General features: G+C 37.3%; 1 protein-coding gene across 2 annotated transcripts in view; it reads right to left on the minus strand.

The window, feature by feature from the left end:
• Window positions 1-3,343: 3,343 nt before the first annotated feature.
• Window positions 3,344-26,344, minus strand: part of LOC117671610 (cullin-9-like) — a 50,291-nt gene continuing 27,290 nt past the window's right edge. For both annotated transcript variants that reach the window (XM_034427610.3, XM_034427611.3), the window contains 24 exons: window positions 25,649-25,744; window positions 24,829-25,004; window positions 24,035-24,168; window positions 23,751-23,936; window positions 22,966-23,081; window positions 22,257-22,439; window positions 21,904-22,061; window positions 20,966-21,203; window positions 20,641-20,812; window positions 18,450-18,595; window positions 17,500-17,608; window positions 17,001-17,197; window positions 16,651-16,910; window positions 16,189-16,552; window positions 15,725-15,865; window positions 13,748-13,912; window positions 13,490-13,653; window positions 11,839-11,932; window positions 11,201-11,275; window positions 10,675-10,785; window positions 8,851-8,968; window positions 6,558-6,691; window positions 6,285-6,376; window positions 3,344-4,859 (listed from right to left, as the gene is read on the minus strand). In XM_034427610.3, the coding sequence (XP_034283501.2) occupies window positions 4,652-4,859; window positions 6,285-6,376; window positions 6,558-6,691; window positions 8,851-8,968; window positions 10,675-10,785; window positions 11,201-11,275; window positions 11,839-11,932; window positions 13,490-13,653; window positions 13,748-13,912; window positions 15,725-15,865; window positions 16,189-16,552; window positions 16,651-16,910; window positions 17,001-17,197; window positions 17,500-17,608; window positions 18,450-18,595; window positions 20,641-20,812; window positions 20,966-21,203; window positions 21,904-22,061; window positions 22,257-22,439; window positions 22,966-23,081; window positions 23,751-23,936; window positions 24,035-24,168; window positions 24,829-25,004; window positions 25,649-25,744 (3,837 nt within the window). In that variant the 3' untranslated portion in view covers window positions 3,344-4,651. The remainder of the gene's footprint in view (window positions 4,860-6,284; window positions 6,377-6,557; window positions 6,692-8,850; window positions 8,969-10,674; window positions 10,786-11,200; window positions 11,276-11,838; window positions 11,933-13,489; window positions 13,654-13,747; window positions 13,913-15,724; window positions 15,866-16,188; window positions 16,553-16,650; window positions 16,911-17,000; window positions 17,198-17,499; window positions 17,609-18,449; window positions 18,596-20,640; window positions 20,813-20,965; window positions 21,204-21,903; window positions 22,062-22,256; window positions 22,440-22,965; window positions 23,082-23,750; window positions 23,937-24,034; window positions 24,169-24,828; window positions 25,005-25,648; window positions 25,745-26,344) is intronic.

The raw sequence follows: 26,344 nt of genomic DNA on the forward strand, positions 1-26,344 counted from the left end.
CTTCGGGATCTCCCGTGGCTTCCACGCGCCACAACGGGGCTGCCTGTCCACGGTGGGGGCGCGTGCAACCCTCCCTCAAACGCCCCGAGCCTTCTGCGTGCCTTTGAAGAGAAACTAGGGCTAGTATGCCTGGACTGCAAAACTCCAAACCTCACATCACAACACGTTACGATTGTCTGTACTTATTTGCTCTTGTCTGGGGTTTTTGCTGACCGGATATGATTACCTTCTGATAAATGGAAAATCCTGATCGCTCCGACACGAGTGGACACTAATGCACTAATACTCCTACTAGGTCTTTCGAGGTGACTGAGGGAACAAAAGTTTCTTTCAACCTATTTCCCTGTTTTATCCCTCAAGTATTTTCATGACTCATTCATCATTACTAAATGCACTTAAAAATAAAGCACATAAATATATTCATTAATTTTATTTTTAATTATGTCCCAAATTACAATGTCCCAAATATCTGTATTTGTACAGGTAGTCTTCCACCAACGACCACAACTGAGCCTCAAATTTCTGTTGCTGAGGCAGTTCTTAAGTGAGTTTTACTCCATTTTACGTTTCTTTGCCATAGTTGTTAAGCAAATCACTGCCGTTGTTAAGTGAGTCATGCTCACTTAAATCTGGCTTCTCCCACTGACTTTGCTTGTCAGAAGCTGTCTGGAACATTACAAATGGTGATCGCATGACCCTAAGACAGTGCAACTGTCATAAATACATGCCAGTTACCAAGCGTCCTAATTTTGATCACATGACAGTGGATGCTGCAATGGTCGTAAGCATGAAAACTGGTTATCAAATCCCTTTTTTCAATGCTAATGTAATTTTGAATGGTCACTACACACATAAAGTTGTAAGTTGAGGACTATCGGTAGTAAATTGGAGGGTTTTTTCCTACATTGAAACGGTAACAGAAGACAATCGACGAAATGTGCAAAAAATTAAACAACAGAAAATAGCCAAAGCCTCCATGTCAATGGACATCATAGATGCTTATGGAATAGAGATATGAAGACAGATAGACATTAAAAGCTATGATTAATGGATGCTAAACTTTAGAAATAAAATTTCAACACAGCAAGAAGAATGTGGACTAAATCTGTAAAATTTACATCGAATTGTAACTCAAAATTTGTACAAAATGTTCTATAAACTGTATTCAAGCGGCAGACATTTCTTGAAACCATGTTTACTAACACATTCTTTCCTTTAAATTACTATGGATCTAGAATATAGTGCAGGAAACATACACATATAACAGCCTCTAGGTATAGAAAAATTTAACTAGCTGTCCACTCAAATATGGACATTTTAATTGCTCCCTGGTTCTTCAGATCTGACTCTTAAAAAGTTCACCCACCACTCCAAGAATCTTTTGCCTGGAGAGTGTGAATGTACCTTCACCCAAGTAAGGGGCTTTCAGACAGAACACCTCTGCCCATGCCTATTTTGCATTGTCTGGCAACCTGGATTATTCCCCTCCTCATCCCCTAGGTAAAATGTTTGCCAGCTCAACTCCAAGTACTTTTAACTATTTAATTTTTTTTAATCCTTTACTTTTATAAATAACTCAAAATGGGACGCATACCTAACATCTTTTCTCTTCCTATTAATTATTTTTTTTCTTTTGAAAGAATTTTTTTCTTTCAAGTAAGTTTCTGGCAGCAATATGGAACTTGTTTGTCAATATTTGTGGGGGACAAGAGGGCTTGCATAGATCCACTTATCACCAATGCCTGTTGAAATAATTGCTACTAAATTTGAAGGAACTATATGAAAAAACTCCTGTATCATTCTTTAATCTTCTAGTGTCCATCACATCTCTGTTATTGGATTAGATGACCTCCAAGGTCCCTTCCAACTGTTAATGTTACTGTTTGTAATATGTAACCACACGACCATGGGATTGAGCAAATGCAAGTTTTGCCTAGAGTGGACATATGGGTATCAAGTCCATTGTTGATTGAAAAGATTGATATATCACTGCAAAATGGGCATCCCACCCCACGAGGTTGAAGTCTCTAGTTTTCCCTGTAACATGTTTGCTTCTCCCCTCACAATAAAAGGTCTTTTTTTTTTGCATGTGCATTCTTGATATCATTGCTAGTACATTTCACATGTCATTCAATGTAGCTCTGTTAGAAAATCCATACATCTCAAAACCATACTGTTCATATGATGCTCTGGTATCTTCTTCCAGCAAATAGTTTCACATCTGCATGCCTCCAAGTTCAAAACCGCACACCCCAGTGATGGTATTTAAGATCTTTTCTTAGTAGGTATGGGTTCCTTTTTACAAACTGTCATATTAGGGCCGTGATAGCGAACCTATGGCACACGTGCTGGAAGTGGCACACAGAGCCATCTCTCCAGGCACGAGCCATTGCCCGTTATTCTGGGTTCCGGAGCACCAACCAGCTGGTCTTCACGTGCGCGGGAGCACTGGAAGCCAGAAGAGCAACCACCCGGTGTGGATGCAAATTTGGTACAATATATATTTCTCTAAAATATTTCAAAAATATGCTTTACCTATCACTAATAACTTCTCTCCTTATGAGCTGACAAGTGATATACGAATATAGAGTAAATGATAGTAATGGGTACATTTGCTGGCACAGTGAATTTAAGCTATGGCATATATACAGACAACAGAGATGTTGCATGACAACTATCTCAAATCAAAAGAAACTTAAAATTCAATATCCACAACTAAAATATGTATTCATAAAGTTTTCATAACTGATAAGACATCCACAACTGCAAAATTGTTTCCACTTTGGAAACTTAAGCTTTTTCTTTTCTTAAAAACTGCTTTTGGGTAAAATCAGATATAGTTCAGACAAGAAGCATAATGAATACTAGCTCTACCTTTATTGTAAGGTTGCATTAACAGATTCTTGCAAGTCTGAAATTATTTCTCCCTTCCTTTTCTTTTACTGTCCAGAAAATTAGGAAGAGTCCCTTCTAAAACACCTTCCCCCTTCCCTCTGCTTCACTCGACGTTTGCATGATGGTTGTGTAGTCTGTGGCTCTTCCTCCTGTCTCACATGTCATTCCTACATCCCATTACACCCCACACTTGCTCTAGTCTATAGAGTGTAAAAGATGGATATTGTGACATTGCACATACAATCCTGTTCTCTGTAAACGATGAAGTATTAGAAATCTGCTGAGCTGGAGAAACTGAGAAAATGGCATCATGGCAAATGTTTCTTTTAACTAGATACTCCCAAGATTATGGGGCTTCTCCCAAAAACCAACTTCCCATTCTCATTTAACATTTTGGTACTAAGAAAGAATAGCAAAGCAGAATCAAAGAAAAGCATATAAAAAGACAAACAGAAGAAAACCAGTTTATTTCATAAACAGAAGTTGTATAATTTTTGGGTTCTTTTTCATTTTCAAGAAAAAAGAAAGCATAATACTCCGAACAATTTTAGCTCTTGCATACACATACACACACATATATGTATGTATACATATGTTTATATTGTATATATGAACCCTTTGAACTTCTATATCCTGCGGAATTCCCACCTGCAGAGTGCATTCCAAATGGCAAAAGAACATTAAAGAAAAAAAATATCTTCATGAAAGAGTTCCATACAAAATACAAAACCATTTCAGTTCAAAACATAAGCAATCTACAGATGTATCCAACAGGGCCAAAGTAGGGCATTTTAACCAAATTTGGAAGTTGTTTTACTTTAAAAAAAAAACACCAGTTTACCAACATTCATAAGCAAGCATTATATGCAAGCGTGCAACCGCACGTATGCACACACACACAATTTTTGCCCAAATGAAATGCAATTCAAGTGATTCACGCACAATCTCCTAAGTTGCCCTTTTCACTAATTAGAGAATATCATTGTCCCTGGCACTGAATCTTATAGAATAATTTATATTGAAATGAAATCAAAATCTCCGTTCATTGTTTTGGAGCTGTGTTAGAATGGAAATGAAAATTGTTCAGACAGACAAGAAGCCCCTTAGAGACTTTGCATATTTATGTACATTTGTGTAGATACACACGCACACATTCATGCTTCCATGTATTTACTGTATGAATCGCTATTGAAGAACAAAACTGAACTGGCACTCATAAATAAGGCTGTATTGCTATTAGGTCCTAGAATTTTAACTCAATGCTGGGCAAAATAATAAAGTCAAATATATTTATCAAATAAAACCTCTGCGTAAGTATTAGCTAATGGGCAATAAGGTACAGGGAATATGGGAAGGGATGATGTGCAAACTTTCACATAAATGGATGATATACAGTGCTCTCTTAAAATTGAAGCCTGCATTGGAGTTTTAGGCAATGGTCTTTTTTCTAGACTGGAGCCTAGTCTTATTCCCTAAGAAAGTTTGCAGTCCTGCAGCCCCACTGCTCCCCAGCTTTTTCATTTGTTTATTTGGCTAATGAACTTTGTATGTAATCAGGCACTGTGAATTTTCCAACAGCCACAAAGATCTATCTCAAAGAGAAGGTGCCCTTAATTGTAAACGATCATATAATTGACTCCCAATTAACTGAAATTCTCTCCCTGCCGTTTGTGACAATGATAGTAGCAGAATTAGCAGGGACAAGGTTGCCTGAAGCTTCCTCTTCTTCAGAATTTGGGAAGTCCAAAGGTGAACCCTAATCAAATGGTTCATCTTCATCGTCAAAAAAAAAGCAATCTCTCTCTAGATTTTCTGATTCATCATCATAAGAAATATCATCATCATCATCAAGGTCTTCATCATCATATTCTTCTTGCCACTCTGGAACATACTCATCTTCCTCATCTTCCTCTTTGCCCCCATCATCTGTATCAGGTGAATCAGATCCTTCATAAAAAATCAGCCTGTGCAAAAACAAATATAGTGTCATTTTACTTTTGCCTTAAAGTAGTCTTCTAAATTCCAACAGGATACATTGAATCAAGCTTGACTTACACCCCAATATGTTTGACATGAGCTAATAAGAACTTTCCTCAATAGAAATTTCTTGATTAGCTATTGGGGGTCCCTAAATCATATTTTTGGGGGTCACCCCAGAAGTTTCCGTGGATGTTGCTGTTAAAATTCACTAGTATTGATTTCTACTGATTTTTAGCAAGGGACAAGTGAACTATAGAATGGATAGGCTTACTGAATATAAAACCATTTTTAAAAGGTTTTCTAAAATTGGGCAAACCAAAAGTAAGAAATGGACTTTCTATTTACATGACATGATGACACTGCCTTCAGCTACTTGAAAGTAATACCCTGTTTTCCCTAAAATAAGACATTGAGCGCATGGCAATAAGGCCAAGTGCTTATTTCAGGGTTCAAAAAAAATATAAGACAGGGTCTTATTTTCGGGAAAACACGGTATAATTCATAAACATAAACAGACTACCTGCCTCTGCTTTAAATGCTAACATTCACAATTAATATACCAGATTTTCTAAACTGTAACAGAATTCAACTCCATATTTGTTTTTACCAATGTTATTTTAAGAGATGCAAGAGGTTACAGTTACGCTGACACTACGAAGAACTGGAGAAATGATAATAATACATTACATTACTCAAGGAGCAGCAAAAATATGGCTGCTTTTGTCACTCCCAAAATCTTGTTTGTTCCAAATCTATATACATCAGATCACTGATTTAAATACCTGACATTCAAATCTACCTGGCTTGTTATAGAAAATATAAAGTTATTTTATATGTAGAAGAAGGAAATCATCTCCTGATTGACAGAAAGAACTTTGATATAGGTAATCCTCAACTTCCGACTGGTTGCATAGAGACCGTTTGAAATTAAACAGATCTCCCTCAGGATACTTTCAACTCAATTCTGCAGGTCTGACAGTCGTCCTCCCTCTGGTCGCAGTTGCAAGCCTTGGGAACTGGCTTGCATTTACAGCCATTTGAAGCATCCAAATGGACATGTTTTGAGACAGTTTTGTTGAAAACTGATATTTACCTCAAGTTTTCAGTAAAGTCAGCCTATAGCAAACAATAGGTTTTCTTTTTGACTGCAGCATTTTGCTTAACAATCATCACATTAAGGGACATAAGATCAGATCAGTCATAGCTGGCCCACTTTTGGACTATCACAATTTATGATTGTAATGGGTAGACTCCACTATAGTCATAAATCAATTTGTATGAGGACCACTGAGAAATACCACTTATTTAAATAGTTGAATGCTTGAATTAGGCTCCTCTTAGCCAGGCTGCTTCTCACTAGAAACCTGAAACCCGTCTTACTATTCACATATCCCCATAAGAAAACTTACTGTTTATAAGCAGAAGTGCCATTAAGTACATTGGATAATTTAATCCCCCCCTGTTCGGAGCTTTGTCGAGTTTGGAATCCCACTCTGAAATCCTGCAACAAAATAAAAATTGAAAGGATATAACAAGATGCTGGAAACAGAGATCACTTTCCTAAAGAAAATGGAACCATTAAGAACCTAGATATAATGATTTAGCACATTTCTTTTTGCTGCAATACTGAATTGGCAAAAATACATTTACTACCATATATATCTTGTGTAGGCAGGTATTACCTGAGTAGCATGATGCAGAATTGACAGGAGCCGTTCTTGGATCCTTCGAGCCAACTCTAAACCGATATTAAAATGCTTCGCTTTGAGCAACCGAATGGAAGAGGCAAGATCTTGGCAGTGTAACAGCATCTCCTCTGAAAGAAAACGCAGATCCATTTCCAAACTGTAGCACTTGTGAATGAATGAATCCAAGTGTAAAAACAAAAATGAAATAAACTTGCTATAAAACGAAATTAATTCATCAGAAATATTACTTCAAATCACATTTGAAAAGGAATGGATGTTAGATCCTTATAAAATGTTAAAGCTTTTTAACTTATATCATTCAATGTTGTTCTTTACATCCTTGTTTTAGTTTAAATAATATGCTAATATAATCTCATGAAGAAATCTTATAAAGGTGTCTATGTGATTCTGACATATTCTTAAAAATATGGAATCTGTCATCTCATGTAAAAGCATGGCCATCAAGGTCAGATTAAGTTATTTTATTTAATAAAGGTACACATAAAGAAATGGTTTAAAAAATGTTTAGAAAATGAAGCAAAATTTATTATTTAGTTGACCGATATATTGGAAGGAAGCAGTGGTTAAAAATGTGCCAGGAGATGCTGTAGTCAAGTCCAAAAGGGCAGTATTAAAGGGTTAAAATGTCTCTACACCAATGTTCAACGTATAGAAAAAACAGAGGGGATTGAAGTCATATGGCAAATACAACATTGTTAGTGTTTCTGATGGGATTGAATTTATAATTGGAACTCCTGGAAACATAATAAATTCAAAGAAAATTAAAAAACAATAAAGGGGAGAATTGAATTATATATAAACCATGCACGGCATAAAGGGCAAAAACGCTGCTGAAAGCTTGTGAAGGTCTGTAAGTGGAAGAGAAACAATAGATACTTTTGTGGGTGTGTATTATAGACCACTCAGTGAAAAGGAAGATACAGATAAAATATTTGCAAATCAGATGGCGAAAGTGTCTTGGAAACACACTGAGAAATTTAAACTATTCTGATATGAACTGGATATATCACATTCTGCATAAGTAGATTTAGGATCTTCTTGCAAACAACTCAAAAAGGTGGAGGATGAAGCTAAACAACTGTCTATACTGGAGTTATTACTACTAACAGGATTGAGGATCTGGAAACTTTAGGATCCTTGGAATCCTTTTTGAAATGGCTATTTTTTTCTAGTAATTAAAAAATAGTATGTTTTCCATTTAACAGTTTCATGTATTTCAAGAAAAGGCAAATTGCTGTGCACAATTTTATATATTGTTATTATGTGATTGACTATGTGATATATTTTGGTGATTTATCTTAATTTATTACCTTAATTTGGGAGAATTATTTTTCTGTTTATTTTCTTTTCTTTTTGTTTGAATATTTCTTTTTGTTTTTCAATATTGTTTTTGTATTCGTGTGTTTTAAAAAATTGCAATAAGTTTTTGTAAAAAGGCAAAGAGCTTTAGGTCTCTGAGCCTAGAAATACAGCAGAGGATACTTTTATGCAACTGGAAAGAAATTTATTTTTTATTTTAAGGAATGAATCCAGGATATGAGTTTAACTAATTCTGGAAAGTCTGTGTTCTAAAAATGAGATGGAATATGCTGCTATATAATCCAGAGTTAATAAGCTTAATGACTGAAAAAATATTACTTATAGATACTTATTATTCCTATTAGTTTTTATTTTGTCAAATTTAGTTTATATAATACCATTATAATACCATTTTTCCTTAACTATATAAACACTATCCGTTTTGTTGGTGATGATAGACTTTTTAAAAAAAAATTTTTTTTAAAAAGGAAGAGCCCCAGCCTACATACTAACAATCTAAAGGTTATAGGTGCTTCAACAAAATTGCTATAAGCTGAATAAAGTTTTCATTCTATTTCGCTTCCAATAAATTCTAAATTAGTTTAAAAGAACTATGCAAAATGATTAAATTTACATTACTCCTAGGTTTTTTAATTTGGATACTATGCATTTATCTATAAATAATCCATATGTCCCCTTTCCTCTGTCTTTACCATTTATTGAATAAAACACAAGTCTTCTTGGCCACTACAATGAAGATACAGAAAAAAGTGTGGAAAAAATAAATGAGTCACAATAGTTATTGTCTCAGCATACTGAAGAACTTGCAGACATGGGTGAGCTGTACAGGTAGCAATAAGGAAATATTATTATGACAACTGATGCTCTCCATATTACGAATATTGCCAGTATTCTCTGAACTTGTCTCAAAGAAATGACCGTTATTTGCATGTCACTAATGGCTCACCCAATAGGATCTGCAAAGCATTAGTATGTAGCTCCAGATTCTCAGATTGTTGTTCCATGATATCCATTTTTTCTGTGTCTTGGTTATAGTAGCTGTAGATGCAGGAATATGCCAGGACCTGAAATATATCATGTATCACAATGCATATAAATCACAGATTCCAGTTAGAACCTTTCCAATGGGGGAATAGTTTCACTAGGAGCAGAGAGAGAAGGTAATGACTCGTCATTCCCACAACTCTGCTCCTTTCCTCTGATATTCTCCTAGAAGAGAATTAGAATGAAGTAAATTGGAAGAAGCTTGTTATAACATAGTACCACCTTCCTACCTAGAGCAGGAGAGAAAAAGAATATTTCATACCTCAAATTTAAAGCATAGGTGCTTGGAGTTGGAGGGAAATAATGCTAAGGTCCATGTTTTTGTATTATTTCTTTCATGAACATAGTTATGGAACATCCATAGAATGACAAAGGCTTTGTAACAAGAATCCAAAGAAAAACTAAGAATGAAAAAGCATTCTGGAGTTGTTGTTTTTTTCTGAAAGCCACTATAGATTCTTCTAAGGTATCTTCTAAAGAAATGTCTATGGACATTTTCAGTTATCCAGGTCACAGTTGTCCCAAAGGTGCTTTTTCAAGAGGCAAATGGACTTTCTTGTTTTTCTTTGAAGAGTTTGCTTCTCATCCAAGAAGCTTCTTCAGCTCTGACTGGATCCTTCCATTCCCTACCATCTTCAAAGAAAAACAAGAAAGTCCAGTTGCTTCTTGAAAAAACACTTTTGGGACTTCCAAAGAAATGCATTTTCTGTATCATAAAAACAATGTTGAATATGACATGGAACACCAGTGCAGAAATCTGCTCACTAAATACCTAGATTTTTTTGGAAATGTCAATGTCAAGAGGGTCCCCAATGGATTTTTCAAAAGTTTTGATACAGACCCTTACCAAAAGCTCCTGAACAACCTTAACATCTACATCATAAGAGGACAGATGCTGTAATAGTAACTGAATAGAAAATAGAGTAGGAATGAATGGAAAATCTTCACAAGGAAAGTTCTTCAAAATGAGGTCCCTGGCTAGCGTTAGGAGTGTTACATTTTAATTTTTTAATGGGAACTAAGCAAGCAGATATTGATTCTAAAACAGATTATGGAATATTTCTGGACAGCTCAATGAAAATTTCAACCCAGGCAAATTCCAAAGTTGGAATTATTAGGAAAAGAACTGAAACACTTGGTGTCTTATGTAGAAGAAGCGTTATCATAGCATTTCTTTTAAAAACTTCACTGAAATGAACAATAGGTTGACAGTTTGGTAGGTAGGTAGGTAGGAAGGAAGGAAGGGTTGATTGATTTAGAAATCTGCAGAGAAATAATCTTGAAAAAATTAGGGAGAAAATTATATCTCAAATTTAAAGTAATGGCTGAATTGTTTCAGAATAAATCAGGGCACATTCATGATTACTATGCTTTGAATGTAAATTTGACAAAATACTATTTAGGCTTTGAACAGAATGAAAGTGTCCACAAATACCTTATTATTCTGCATTCTACTGAATTAAAATATCATGTTGCAATAACATTTTAGCCTCTTAATTTTACACTGTTCTCCCATTCCATTTTTTTTCAATTACTTTTATTTCCACTCTTCCATTTACATGCTGACCATCCAATAGCGTTCTATGCACATGATGTGGACCTCCTCTGTTACACTTTCTACATCCTTTGTGGGGCTATAAAAAGTATAAAATAAAAAAAAGCAGACTTGAAAAGAAGGGGACAATGCTGCAGAAAAATGGAGCATACATTGAAAGATGGGACTTACTTTTCGTGCCTGTTCCAGCATTTTGCAGGCATCAACAACAAAAGTCAAGGTCCGAATCTGTGGCACATCACTGACAGTGGAAACTCTACTGCGTAAGTTCATAGCAAATTCCTGAAATTGATGAGAACTGCATCAGTTTTCCTGATGTCTACTCTTATTTACTACATTACTCGGAAAAAAAATATGTCTTTTTATGTATATAAAACTTCTAGGGTAATATTGAAAAAACATTGAGGAGGATAACTTGCAGAACATTTACAACAAAATGAAAAAGGACATGAGCTCTACTTTCCTGCTAAATGCAGAAAATACGAGGGAAAGGCGAGTTCTTTTCTAGTAACAAGATTTAATTTCATTTATTGGTTTTGAAACAAAACAATCAATCTTCCTAAATTGCCTTTTCATGTGATGATATACTACTGTTCTCAATGACTCGAATGGCCTATAGCTAAATATTCTAAGATGACCAATGCATAAAAGTACATGGTTAATGAAGCAGGTTCAACTAAAGAATAGTGATCCTGACCTTTGCTTTATGATGAAAAATGCACCTTTCATTATAGTCTTGGAAACGCTTTTCCTGTCGAGCTGCTTTGCTTACCTGAAGGAGAGAGATGGAATGCAGTTATTCAAAGTAACAGTGAACATTATTTCTTTTAAAATTACTTAGGCTGTTCATATAATTTGGATTTTATATATAGATTGGAAAAGAAGTCCAAAATTACAGATGTAATTATACTTCTAAAATGTATAAGTTGGTAACTGATATACAGTATAATGATAAAAAACAAAAGTAATATTACAGTAGAACCTCTGGTCACAACCATAATTTGTTCCGTAACTTTGGTCGCAAACCGATTTGGTTGTTTCCTGAACCTACTTTTGCAAATTTGGCGCTTACAAAAAAAAATGGCATGGAAGGGGAAATTGGTTGCTAAAAAAAAAAAAGTGATTTTTTTTTTTTTTGATCGGAACCCGATTTGGTCGTGGTCAGAAGCGTTCATGACCAGAGATTCTACTGTATTTACCAAAGGCCAGGATATACAAACAAAAAACAAAAAAAACCTGGACTTGCTTTAGATTAAAAAAAGATCATATTACTACTTATATTTCCTTAGAAAAAAATATTCCTATATCAGGCTTGTCTTTTGCACAAACACTCACCATGGCAGAGCAGTTGTAGTAGTCCTTATGAGTTGGTTTCCAAGGTTTCAGGCAACGCCAACAAAATCCATGGTTACATTTGGCACAAGTCATACTGCATATAATGGGGATGAGGGCCATTAGTAAGATGTAGCCACCAACTTCATGCTTTGGATCATCAATGTGAAAAGTAACTTTAGGGCTGTTTCAGCTAAGTACACGCTAATGAGCAAGATCCAGGTCCCTCCACAAAGAAACGTCATCTGACAAGACCCAATAGAAAAGTTTTTTCTGCCACAGTACCCACCATTTGGAACTTAATTTCCCTGGGGGACAGATTGGCCACGACCTTATTGGTCTTCTGGAACGTTCTAATCCATGGCTTTTCCATTTGGCTTGAATCTAGTAACACAGAACTTGCAAAATGGCTGTGTTGGTAGGAACTTACAGTAAGTGTACTCTCCAGTAGATTATGGGGGCGGAGTGATTTTTTTTAATGTTTTTATTGTTTTTTACAATTTGTGAGATGGGTGGCCACATAAACTGACCAAATAAATAAAACACGGAAAGCCATACAAAATGGCATTACAGTATTCAAAAGGAAAAGGAAGAAACATTGCTTTAATGATAAAAATAAAAGCAAATACTAGAAAACACTTTCTCTTCCAAAAGATGATAAATAGTAATGTTCAGCTGATGCTCAGCCTGTGGCATCACATCTAAACATGGTCAGTGAAAACACTACATGATAAATATATATTCTTTAAACTCTATTTGGATTGTATTTGCCCTGTGAGATTTCAGATCACACGAGGAACAACTAAGGCTGCAAATGTTGCCCAGACACCAAGAACCAATATGTAAGGAGGAAACCTAGAGAGTACTTTCTGTCCATCAAATCATGTTTTTCATTCTAACTTTTCAAAGGAATGTTAGCAATAATGGCAAATAACACCCACACATCAATGTAATTAAAGAGGGAGAAGAATGTTCCTTAAATGACAATGGAGATAGGACTGGTATTATGAAAACTACTTAAGGAAAATGCCCCAAAACAGCAAAATGGTTTAGGTATGGTAGTTCCCACATATCTAAAGGGCACCAGGATGGAGAAAGGTGATCAAATTGGGTGTTATTTTGTCTTGCAGCCTCTTGCCTCTAAAGCAGGGGTGTCAAATTCAATTTCATTGAGGGCCGCATCAGGGATGTATTTGAATCTGGGGGGCCAGGGTGGGCATTGCCAGGGTGGGCATAGCCAGCTCGACGTCATTCATGTTGGGGGGCCTGAGCGCTCTGCCAGCAAAAACGAGCTCCAGAGTTCCATTTTTTACTGGGACAGCCTCCTACAACCCTCTGCCAGCGAAAACAGAGCTCGGAAGGGCCACCCACAGCCTTCCCAAGCTACATTTTTGATGGAAGAGGCACCACGGGCCGGTCCTTTGCTGTTTCCAGGGTGGCTCCGTGGGCCAGATCTAAGCAGCCCCCAGGCCGGACCTGACCCCCCTGCTTGAGTTTGATCCCGCCCCCCGTTCTAGAGTGAGGAAGACACAAATCAAATCTTTGAGAGAGAAGGCACAGTAATCTCAATCTGTCAAACAAACCATAAATTACTGAAGTTTCCTTCTATATGTTTTTTCCTCTTTATACAAAAATGTACTGAAACCATACTCACTGTAAACAGCCCTCATTTTTCTCTATTTGAGCTTGGCAGCTTGGACACCGTTTAGATATGAGTTTGGCCAGGTGCTTACTCTGGGCTTCCACAGTCATTCCTTCATAGAAACCACCATCATCCATCCACTGAGACATGTGACTGCAGCTGGCAGGATAGTGGGCCTGTGAAGAATCCAGAGAGTGAACTATGTGGTAAATGGTCCTAAAAAGGGAGACACCCCCCACAACCTGCCTCCAAGTTTCATGTTAACCTTACTTCAGGAAAATTGCAGCTGAAACAGGAGATCCAAGAGCACTTTGAACAAGCTTCTCCATAGCAAAGGCCTTCCTTGCAGAGTATCTGATCACAGCCTTGAGGGTTGGTGCACCAAGTCAGATTTGAACAGCATTCAACATAACCCCTTAGAAGGGCTTTCTCATACTGTATTAAAAATGCATGAATGTTAGCTTTGGAGTTCTCATTAAAAATATCTAGGACACATTTGTATTATATGCATATTATAAATCTCTTAACAAAAGAAGCAGGTTTTCAACAGGTTTCTTATTTTTTAAAAAGCTAATTCTATTTAGAATAGCACCTTAAACCTTACTAATATTACCAATGTTGGGTGCAAAAATAAGCTACCTTATTCCCTAAGAATTTCTTGAGATGAGAATTATCCCTTCATAAACTAATTTTTCAATAAAGAAATATATTTAGTAATTACATAATTAAGCAATGTATTAAGTAATATATTAAGTTACATCATTTTCTGAAGAGGGCAGGCAGATAAAATGTTATAAATGAAAGTCAGCAAAACCAATTAGAATAGTGCTTCCCAAACATTTTCCTTTATTACCCAAAACCATTTATCAGAAAATCATTATTTAAATGTCTTTATTGTGATGGGATAATGGATTTGTGTTTCATTGTGTGGAATTCTGTAACTAGGTTAACTAGGAAAAGCTCTTACCCTTTGGGAAATTTTAAATCCTAACACTTCAGATGGAATAAACAGATTACTTTTAAATCCATTTTAACGATATGGACAGGTTAACGTGGAAATGATGCAAACTCACAATTAATCCAGTGCCTTAAATCAGGGGTCCCTAACCCCAAGGCTATGGACCATTACCGGGCCCACTATGTGGCCTGTTCGGAACTGGGCCGCATGAGCGGCGTGCGTGCACAAAGCTTCCTTTGCGTGAGAGGTGGGTGTACCCGCTCACCACTCACACAAATGGCGTTCTTCTTGCAGTTGTTCCGAAAGCTAAAAAGAGCCTCTAACATTTAGAAGCATCATGTTCACTAGCTTTCTGCCTGGAAAACTAACAAATACAATGTTTCTGAAGGCAAGAGGTGCTGGAAAAATATACACACACCCTCCAGTAATACATTTTAGGGGATTATATCTACATCTATTTTTTATTTTTACTATAACATAATATGCAAGAGAGAGAGAGAGAAAGTACAATAGTAGGCAAACCAGTATATATGGATAAAAAAACAAAAAAAAAAATTATTTTTACTTTGTTTTGTATATCGCTCTCTACAAGGTCATATACCAAGTACTTTGACCAAGTACTCTTTAGATTCCACCAATATTCACTGCACAAGGAGAGGAGACATCTGCAGAGCAAATTGCTTCAATTATTTTAGGAAGATTTAAGATTTTTTCAAATAAATTCTGCAGATAGTCCTCACTTAATGACTGGTCACCTTTTGAAGTTATGAGGGTCTCAGCAAGGGCGCTTTATGGCCCATAAATCACTTTTGGCTGTTGTAAAACATTGTGCCATGATTAAATGACCACATTTCAGGTGCTTGGCAGCAGGCTTACATTTACAACTAGTTGCAGCATCCCAGGGTCCCGTGATTGCAACTTGCATTATTTTTTGCCACTTTCCCATTGGATGTGCTGGATTTCTTAATGACCAGATGGTTTGCCTAATGACCATGGTGATTTGGTTAACAACCATCATAAAAATGGCCATAAAATGTCAGGTCCAAAATCCTGAGCGCAATTGTGGACGTTAAGCAACAACTACCTGAGTCATATACAGCAAGGAAGTCTCTACTAATGTGAAATTTAGCATGCCTAGCATAATGGATTAACAGCTTAACCTTCTATGACCAACTTTCAGGCTTCAAGATATAGCAAGCATCCACTCATAAGAACAAAATTCCTTTCTGGAGGGGACTGGTCAGTTTTTCAATCAGCTAAAGCCTGTTTTTTATAATTACCCTGCTTACCTTGGCAATGACTTCTTTGGAGGAAATGATAGAGCGGATAAAGGCAGTAGTGGGTTGTGCAGGGCAATCAGAAATGGGACAAGTGCAATTCAGAATCAGGTTTTGTTCAATCCGAGTAGTCAAGTATTCATTCCAGCAGGACTAGTTAAGAAAAAAATAAAAATAAAAATAAAAATGAAGGCAGAGGAAGAAATAGGGAATATTTCAACTGCAGTTTACCATACAGTATAAGAGAAAATGCTATTAAATTATTTGGGAATGGAAACCAATTCTAAATATTGACAACGTTCTTTCATGGATATGAATAAAGTCCACAGCAATCCACAAAGATGAATGAAACACAAGATGAATGTTTCAGGCTTCCAGAAGAAGATGGCAGACTAACATACTACTAATGTAACAGAAAGAAAGCAATTGCTCCCCCTCCCAAATACCTATTATCACGGTAGTAAAGAAGCTATTACCTTACAGCAGTAGTGCATACAACACAGAAGAGGCAGATCGTCTGTTTCATTCAGAGGATTCACACAAACTGGACAGTGGGTGACAGGGCTTGAAGGTGGCTGAGGATTTCGCACTTGCAGCCCTGAGAAAAACAGCATCGACTCTTGGTCTTCTGTGTATCGCTGAATCAGAACATCCACATTCCACTTACAGTGTATCAGCAGATGTTGAGCTATATCTGCAGTCACGCTTAGAGTATCTGACACCTTCTCCACTGTTTTGGTCATCAGCAACTCAACTTCTTCTTGATTCATTGTACGTCCCATAGGCAAGAGGACCGTCTCCATCAGAACCTGTTCTGTGTCAAGGCCAAAGGTATCCAATCTGACAAGAAAAGCCTTATCAAGAACAACAACAACAACAACAAAGGACTGCTTTCACTTTCTACTGTATCTGCACAGCATGTTAACATACAGCATTACCTTTTGGTTGTATCTGTCCCAGAAGCGATCTTTGATTTTTGGCAATTAATGTTTTGAAAAATGAGCTGGGCTTGACCCCGGTGAGGTGTGGTGGGCTCTGCCGAAATGTACTCCATGATATGTGGGTTATCCTCCTGGCGTTGGATGTAACCTTGGCTCAGCAAATGCAGGATGCAAGAGAGAACATCTGTGCTACTACAGCAAAAGTTCAAAAATTTCTGGGTACTGCCAGAGTCCCGTTTCTGGCAGGCATCAATCACCTGAACAAGGTAGAAAGAATGAATGAAGAAAATCTTCTTTTTGGCTGCCAACTGAGCTCAACAAGCGGCTTAAGTCCTTGCGTTCCATACCTTAAATACCAGGTTGTCAATATGCATCTCTTTCTCTGCTTTCAAAATCTGGACAAGGAGACAGCAAATGGTATTCCTCTTCTTCTCCAGAGCACAGCCCTCATTTTCTTCCACATTCAAATACATCTGTTTGGGCAAGAGCCACAGGCGCTGACCGGATGCCTGGCTCAGTGTCCCCTCATTCAGCCTCAAAAGACCTAGCAGTCAGAGAAGACAGGGACTGAGCAGAGCTAAGATATTTTTGCCTTCCTAAATTCAGCTGTATTCTGTGACACATGGCTAGGAAAATTCTTTTAAATTCATCACTAAAGTTGAAATGAAGCTTCATCATTGAGTCATGAAATCAACTAAAAGCTTATTTAATGATTCTGTCATGTAGAGATTAAAATGGAATATATTATATAGACAAATAAAAGTCATAATCCCATATGAATTTTCAGGCCAGTTTACATACTCTCATTATCCCCTTTCCTTTTACAGGAATGTCCTCTCTACTTACTCTGCCTCTGGGTGAGGATCCCATTCTCCTTTGTCAGAGGTTTCAGGGCATGATTTAGGAGGACAGGAGAGAGACCTGTGACTTCTAATAGTGTCTCCACAGAAACTTCCTATAACCAATAAAAGAAAAAAAAATAGTTAAACATATAAAAAAGGGACACAGAGAAGAAAGCGGTGACATCTAGTCTTTAGCCCCTATTGTAAAGAATATTGCAAATTCAATAACACTTCCATTCTGAGACCTTAACATGTTTACAGGGATATGTGCTACTGACAAGAGGAAGAGCCTCTAATAATTTCCCAGTACAGTGCAGAAAGAATCAATCCAGAATCACCAACGGTTCAGCACAATAATCCCATTCAGAATAACTCAGTTCATACTGAGATTATAACGCAGCAGAAAATGCCAGGAAACTATTTTTTTCAGAAGAGGCAGTCTCATTGAAAGGGTATTCTATACAACTGTCTGCAGCTTAAATTTATTTATTTATTTTATTTTTAATTATCAGATTTTTATTCTATCTTTATAAGCAATACCAGTAAATAAAAGACAACAGAACCCCTTAGCTACCTCCAGCCTAAATCAGGCAAACTAGATGGCTGACCACAAGCTGATAAACAAGTCATTGATCCAACATTATGCCACTACAACTCACCTAATCAGGGAGAAAACATCCTTATCTTATGAAAAAGACAAATTATACATATGTACCAAACAAAAATCCAAATAGAGCATGTTCAAACCAAATTCCCTATCACTAATGCCTCAGTACAAAACAAATCCTTGGTAAATGCAAGGATATGGGAAAGGAATGGAGGGGCTAAATAACAATTACTCTATTCCTAGCCCAATCAATGTCAATAAAACTAAAGCAGATGGATAAATACTAAGTATAGGTATGAAGCAATTTCCTATTATGTCAATGAAGTAAGAATCAAAGTAGTCAGGACCTCAGCATGGTTGAAGCACAGAAGAATGTACATTTGCAGGGTGGACACCTGCAGGATGTAGCCCTGGTACTTTAGCTCAGCATGACCCAGCCATGTCCACTGTAAACGCTGTGGTTTTGTATGTTCCATCCCAAAATGGCTCCGGCCTAAAAGAGATGAAAAAGTCAGTCAGAGAAAAATACACTGAAACATTTCTATAAGCTCTCAGTCCCAGGCATGGCAATTATTTAGACGCTGTGAACTCTCCTTTTTAAGATGGCAACAATAATCATATAAGCCAATAATGATAATCCCATCATCTAATGGGATGCAGAAAGCATATCTTCACTATCACTAATCAGTAGTGCTGCCCTCTGGAGAAGCATTCTCCTTGAGATTCGTATGCCCCCCATTCTGACCCTATTCTAAAAATTCCTTAAAACCTGTTTTTCGTTCTCTCAGATCTCAAGGCAGCATGATGGTGGGATCCTCAAGAGTACTCTTGCTGTGAATAAATGCCAACCTTTTTGTGTTTCTTCATATTTTGATAATTATTTTTATCTGCTTCTAATATTATACGCAGCTTGTTCTGAATTGGGGAGCCTTACTATAAAATTTAATTAACTAAATCATCTCCTGGTCACTGAGTACATTACTTATCCTTACTAATGGAGGAGAGTGGGCAACAGTATGCTGGTGTGCAACAGAGATTGTAGATAATGATGGTAAGTTTTACATCCTGCCATTGTTCTGTACAACTAAAGGTGGGGGTTTTTGCATAATGTTTCACTCTTGTTTTCCCTGCAATAACAACTCTGTGAAGTAGGTTGGGCTGAAAGAATGACTGTTTTCTAAATATGAAAAAATGATAAGATAAATTTTAAGATATGCAAAACACTGGAAGAATGACAGTAATCCATTGTGAAAAATGAATATCAAAAAAATGAAAAAGGGCTGAGTTGAAAATGGTATTTTTGCCTATTTTGTTATAGAAATGTTGATACATCTGAGGGAAAAAGTTTAATGAAACGAAGTGAGAATAGATTAATTAAGGAGTTTGTGTGATAAACAAGAACAGATAATGTTAATAATAAGTGGGTGTTGAATGAATGTTGACTGAATACAAACTGAATGACCAGTATGAAAAATGTACAGTGAGGTGGTTTGGTTACAAAGAGAATGAGGATTGAAGAGCAAAACAGATGAAAGAGTATGTCAAGAAGAAAAGGAAACTTGGTGGTAGCCAAACATCATTTCTTTTTCTAAGAATATCATTTGGATCTTTTTGGAAGTAGAAACATTAATATAAGTAAACCAAAGGTGCTTTTTCAAGAGGCAACTGGACTTTCTGGTTTTTCTTTGAAGATGTTTCGCTTCTCATCCAAGAAGCTTCTTCAGCTCCAACTTCTCAATGAAAGAATAAGACAGATTAATTTCACAATTGAGGTTTTGAAAGAGAGTGGAACACAAACTTCAAGAACTGAAATCACTTCTACCAACAGAAGTATTGAAACAAGTCACAGAATTTATAAAGAAGGCACAACTAACACAGAGCTGAAGAAGCTTCTTGGATGAGAAGCGAAATATCTTCAAAGAAAAAACAGAAAGTCCAGTCGCATCTTGAAAAAGCATCTTTGGGACAACAATGAACTGGATGACTGAGAATCTCCAGAGATATTAGAAGTAAATATTATGCCAAATAACAGTGTACACTTTGCAGTGTACATCTCTACTGTAGTTTTCTATTCGTTTTTAAAATCTCCAACCATCTCTAATTTAAAACAATAAAATGAGGTAGGCACAAAATTTGGCAAGTGCCAGGCAATATTCCAGTGAGGTTAGCCATGTTGGAAATTTAGGATGTAGACAACTCTTTGCACTTTATAAATACTGAAATTTTCACTTCTAAGATACAGTTATACTAACTAAATATGATTTTTCCTTGTCAATTGGCTACTACATTCCTTACTCCTATAATTGATCAGTTCTTCCAGAGATAATAAATATTTATGATGGCCTCTTTAAAAATCTACTGAAATTTCTTTAGCGGAAATCTAAAGTAGTAGTTTCCAGGTTTGTGAACCCCCCTTATTATAAAGTCTCTGGGTGAAGTTTTTGGTTTGCTTACCAACAACTACACCAGGATGCAGTGGGACCTATAAAGGACACTCCTTCCTAACCCAATTTGGACTCAGGATAACTTCATACTCACTCTGGGTATAGAAGTCTGCAAACTTTCTCAGCTGCTGACTAAGGGAGGATGGGAAAAATTTGGCAGGGTCTTCCAGATAGCAAAGGGAAGAGATGGTCCAACAACGTGGAGACAAAGCCAATATCTTCACTTCTGCCTCTTCCTCCTGAGAAAATGGTTTATCTTCCATCATCTGGGAGCAAAACAGATTCAATATCTATTTTGTGACTAACAACAGGACATTCTTGGCAGCAATCAACCAGACAAAAGAGATTTGAGAAGACAAAAAAACCTTTTAGTTCAGAGGACTACTTTTGCTTTAGCTTTGTTCTTTTCGTCTGCTCACCTCATTTTCTTCCTCCATCTCCTCCTCATGGTTTCCTTGCTGATCTAGTTCCAGCAGATGCTTGTCCAACTGCTGCAACTGGAAAAGATGAAACTGTTGCTGCTGCTCTTCCATCTCACTCAAGTTCTTCAGCATCTGCTGAGGGAAACGGTTGGGGAAGCAGATCCCAATGTGCTCCACTACAGCAGATTCCAGCCACGTCTTCCCTTGAGACAGAAGACGATCTCCTAGATAGTATCTGGAGAGGCAAAGTGTTCAAGGTGAAATTCAGAACCAGGGTCATCCATCAGCCACACTTATTCTCACAGTCCTTACAGTGTGCCTGGAGATATAGGCTTATTTGATTCATAAGGAGCCAGGTCCCTTCAAAGTACAGCTAGTCCTCAGTTAACAAACACAATTGAGGCCAAAATTTCTGTGGCTAAGCAAGACAGTTGTTAAGTGAGTTCTGTCCCGCATGACTTTTCTTGTCACAGTTGTTAAGTGAATCACTTCAGTTGTTATGTGGTTAACTTTTATTAACTGTTAATTGAATCTGGCTTCCCCATTGACTTTGCTTGTCATGTCACAAAATGTGATCACACATGGCCCTGGGACACTGCAACTTTCATAAATACATACCAGTTGACAATTTTGATTGCATGACCATGGGAATACTGCAACAGTTGTAAGTGTGAAAAACGATCATAAGACACTTTTTCAGTGCTGTTGTAACTTCGAATAGTCACTAAGCAAATGGTTATAAGTTGAGAACTACCTGTACTCATTAAAACAGAGCCATATTTATGTTCTTGAAGATACCTTCATCCAGATTGAAGGAGCAGCAAGATGCTTTACCATTACTGCCAAAAAGCTTCCTACCTGAGACCTGTCTACTCTGTTAGTAAAAGTAGTACATTCAACTTTCCCTTCCTTCTTCCTCTCCACAAAAGCCTCACCGGTAGAATCGCTCAAAAGTGTTGGCCAACTCCAGATCTGCTAGGAAGAGGACGGGTTCCAGACTCTGCTGTAGGCACTGAAAGGTCTCCACGTTACCCGAATCTGCCCAGCTCTGTTGGATCCATCGGTCAATGTAACGAGCAAACTGCTCACTCACCTGGAAATCAGATTAATATGTTACTTGCCAAACATTTATTTAACATGTATTTCTTTCTGTCACATTAACCAACTCCAAATTACAATTTAATTTGGAAATCTTGGGTAACCACATACTATTTTTTAGAGAACAAATTTGGGGTCTCAAATTGTACATCTCTGTTTTATGGAAATATCTACTTGATCTCTAACTTACATGCATCGCTGTCAGAAAGGAGAGCTGTAACAAGCCTCCAGAGAAACCATGGCATAACGCCAGCATGAAGGAAATCTGTTGTCCAAAAAGCTCCTCCATGGCAGTCCGGAGGCGCTGGTAGGTTCTGCAATATTGTTCCACAAAATCAGGAGCCTGCCAGGAAGACTCCAAGAAACTTTTCACCTGGACAACAGAGAAGAGGGAGAGGCAACATTTCAACTTTTTTTAACTAGCTCAATGGGACCTCACCTGGGAACAGTTTTGTTAAGGAAGGCTTAACAATTTTTCATTGGATTCAAGCAAATTTCATGCCCAACTGTTATTTGTTCAAGATGTTCCACCTAAATATTTTAAATAATTGTCTGTTTATTTGTATACATAATTGTCTAAAAGCAACTAGGAGCCATGTGCTGGAAATTTAACAATAAACTCTACCTAGCTTAGCAGATAACAAAGTTGGAATAAACATACTTTCACATGAGAGCTTGATTTCACATCAGCCTCTCTTTGAAGCCTCAGAGCTTCCAATACAGTTCTCTAAAGATGCCTTAACTTGTACCATGAATTCTAAAGAAGCATGAATGATGAACTAGCTAATAACTTATGATAGAAGATGTCAGTACAAAGACCCCAAAGCCTGCATTAATTCCCCACTTCATGGATGCATTCGCCCTCTTTTTGCTGGACACCACCTTTCAGCCATCCTTACCTGCTGCTGTACTACATCTTTCCAGCATTGTGTGATGCCTGTCATCCCACAGGGTTTATTCACTGCTGGCTTGATAACTCCTGAGCTTGATTCCTTGTTCTTACCATTTTTCCCATCTGAAAATTGCATGTTACACAATATTAAAGAGCCATACAAATCTCAGGTTTTTAGTATGACACAACAACAATCCTTAAAAGCACCTGACAAATTGGCTCTCCTAAACAGGTGGGATTCTACTACTGTTTCCCAAAAAGTCTATTCCATATCATTCCGTTTATACGATTGTACAACAAAGGGAAATTTGGTGTACCTTTAGAATTATCCCCATTATAAAAGTGGGTTTTTAGACACTAGATAATTTCAGATTTTTGGCTATACCCAGGGCATTTGATATGGAAAAAGTAACAGTCTCCCCGAAGATACTGGTTTTCACATATTCTTTGCATTCCATTAAATTCAAAATAGAAAGAAAGGAAAATAAAACAGGAGACAATATTTTACATTATTTCCCCTCTCAGACTGTAGCAAAAGATTTCTGAGATACAGAGCTAACAGAGTCCCCAAATACTTGTCTCCAACTTCCCAAATCCTTGACTCTTCTCCAGGCAATAATTCCATGCCATCAATCTTTACAGTATACTGGTAATCTTACAGATGACATGTGTTCTTGTCAGTATGATCATACAATATATCCAAGGGTATACATCCTTTTGTTACCATTCTGTCAAAACTGGAAGAAGGACTTGCCCCCTTTTCATTTATTTGCCCCAAAGGAGGACACTCACTGGTTTTAACAGGAGGCTTCAGCTCCTCAAGTTCAGGGCCAGCAGAATCCACGTGCACTAGCAAGTGGCTCAGGCGCCGAACACGGGAATTAAAGATGGAAGCTCGGCTCATGGAATTCTTGGCTGCATCCAGATTTTCCAAGTATTGAGTTAGTAACCATGACATGGGGCTTATGCCACTAGAGTCTGGAAAGACAGAAAGACAGTTAGCACATCTGCTTGGAATGGGAAGGGATAAGCAAGATCTGGTTATTAAAAGACCTGTGCAAGGAAGCAACCAGTACCTGGAGAGGTGATACTCTGCACCAAGGGAGTAATCAGGGCCTCCCAACAAGTCTTGCCTAGAGCCTGGGCAGCCTCATCATCAGGAAGGAAGCGATTGGCAAATACTTGCTCATGGCGCAAGGCACTGTTCAATCTGCAATAGGAAAAAGATGTAGCTTATTTGGATTGGAACAAATACATTCCATAATGTAAAAAAAAGGAATACGGTGAGGAGGCAGGAACTTAAGATACCATGATACATTGGTTATATGTTGCGAGTCACCCAAAATCACTTATGTGAGATGGGTGGTTTGATCATACAAATCAATTCAAATTATTAATATTAATAATAACATCTGCCTATCCCAGGTCCTTGGAATGGAGTCAACAGATGAACAAGAATGCCAAATTCAGTCTAAACAACTGGCTGACTGTACGATGAACCATAATAATGCATGGAGCTGCAACCAAGGCAAAAGTCAGATAAACATAATCTAAATTTGGGGCAGAAATGCAACTCAGAAAGTCATAAAGTCATAAAGGGAGGGAGGGAGGGAGGAAAAGCATTCAGTTTTTACAAGATTCTGTCACTGTAACCTTTTAAAAACCATAGCATTCATAACTCAGGGTCCTATTTTGATCTAACTTGAAGTGCTGACATAAATTAACGAGCAGGAACATGGGTATTTTAGGAATATTGGCCTGTAGCAGTGTTCATTTCTTTGATTTTCAAAAGCCAACTCTGGGGCAGATGCTAACCTCTAGGACAGCCCTGAGGAAAAGGACAAAAGAATTATATCAGAAGAGGCCTGACCTGTTGAAAAGTTGCAGCAGCTGCATCCGATCTTCTAAGATTTCCTGGCACCAAGTGTGTGCCTTGGTGGTATAGAAGAGATATGTACGCCGGCACAGCTGCTCTTTGAAGATGGGCCAGAAGGTGGGCTTCGGACCTAGCACCTCAATGCCACGCACCCGTGTGTCAATGCCACCCTGTAAATAACACAGTTTTCTCCAATGGGGAAATACTTTTCACATAACTCCCTGTCTAATATGCAGGTGCTTTTCAAAGATATTTCTATTTAATTTGCAGAGCATTCAGTTTTTACAGTTGTACAATGATTCTCAAATTACTAACAAAAAAAAAACAGTATTCTATCAATTAGAAAATTGTAATAATCCTTTTTTGCAGGAGAACAGCTACTATGTTTTTAAAACCAGTTTTTTTATGTATGAACTGTGCAATAAAGGAATGCCAGAAGGTCAATATTTCAAGGGAAAAAAAACCAAAGAAATTAAAATTCCATACAAAAAAGGCAGCATAAATGGTGATTAAGCCAAAAACAATTTGTCATCCATCATACTGTATAGCAAAATTTATATCTTTTCAGGCACTCATGCAGTTATAATTCACATAGCCAATGAATCTATTTTCTCTATACCATTCCCAAATATAAACTATAAGTAAGTGTCAACTTACTGTTTGGAAAATGAAACACTTATGAAAAGCCTCATTAATCTATGGAAAGACCTATTTTGCTGATGGATTTATAGCAATGGGTCAAAAACTATTAGGGTGGTTAAGCACAGCTCTTTATAGCCTTCGCTTTGTTTCAAGAAACAACATTCAGACTTACCTGTTGACAGCGCTTAATTTTGATCTGTATAATTGGGCAGAAGCGGCCCATATTCTCCAGAAGAACTACCCTATTGGCTGTAGGTAGGACATTCACCTGTTAGAAAAAGAGCCCAAGTCTCACCAAGATAAGAAATGCAAATGGAGACAGCAACCTGCCTTTTTCTAGTGAAGAAAACCACAAATCGAGTATGCGCTGTCCACAGATGTAATTAATTAATGTAATTAATAATGTATGGCAGGTTATAACGCTCACTCTATAAGAACAGCATAAATGCATCTAGCAGGGCAGGAGAAGAGGGCACGCCTTTAAGTCTGAAGTGAGAAAGTTTGTAAATACAAAATTAAAGAACCCTTCTCCATTCAACTGAAGTTTTTAGGGACAGGAAGAACATCACCCTTATCAACAGAAGAATATACCTTTCATCAAGAACATCAATCATTTCTCTCAATTATTTCTGAAGGCAGCTTAGAACAAAAACAGATGTGTACAAAACACATCTGATTAAATCTTCTCTACCACCAGTATCCCTTCAATTATATTTGTAAACCCTATCCTCTGAGCCCTAGCATTAACACTGAGAATCACAAAGAAACTTTCAGTAAAACCACCATAAAACGTTTGGGACTACATGTTGAGCTACAGGTTGGCATTTAAAACACGGCAATAATGCAGCTCCATCCTTATTTAAATGAA

Source organism: Pantherophis guttatus, chromosome 1 (genome assembly GCF_059756535.1).
Source record: "Pantherophis guttatus breed Tessera chromosome 1, ASM5975653v1, whole genome shotgun sequence".
Classification (NCBI taxonomy): Eukaryota; Metazoa; Chordata; class Lepidosauria; order Squamata; family Colubridae; genus Pantherophis; species Pantherophis guttatus.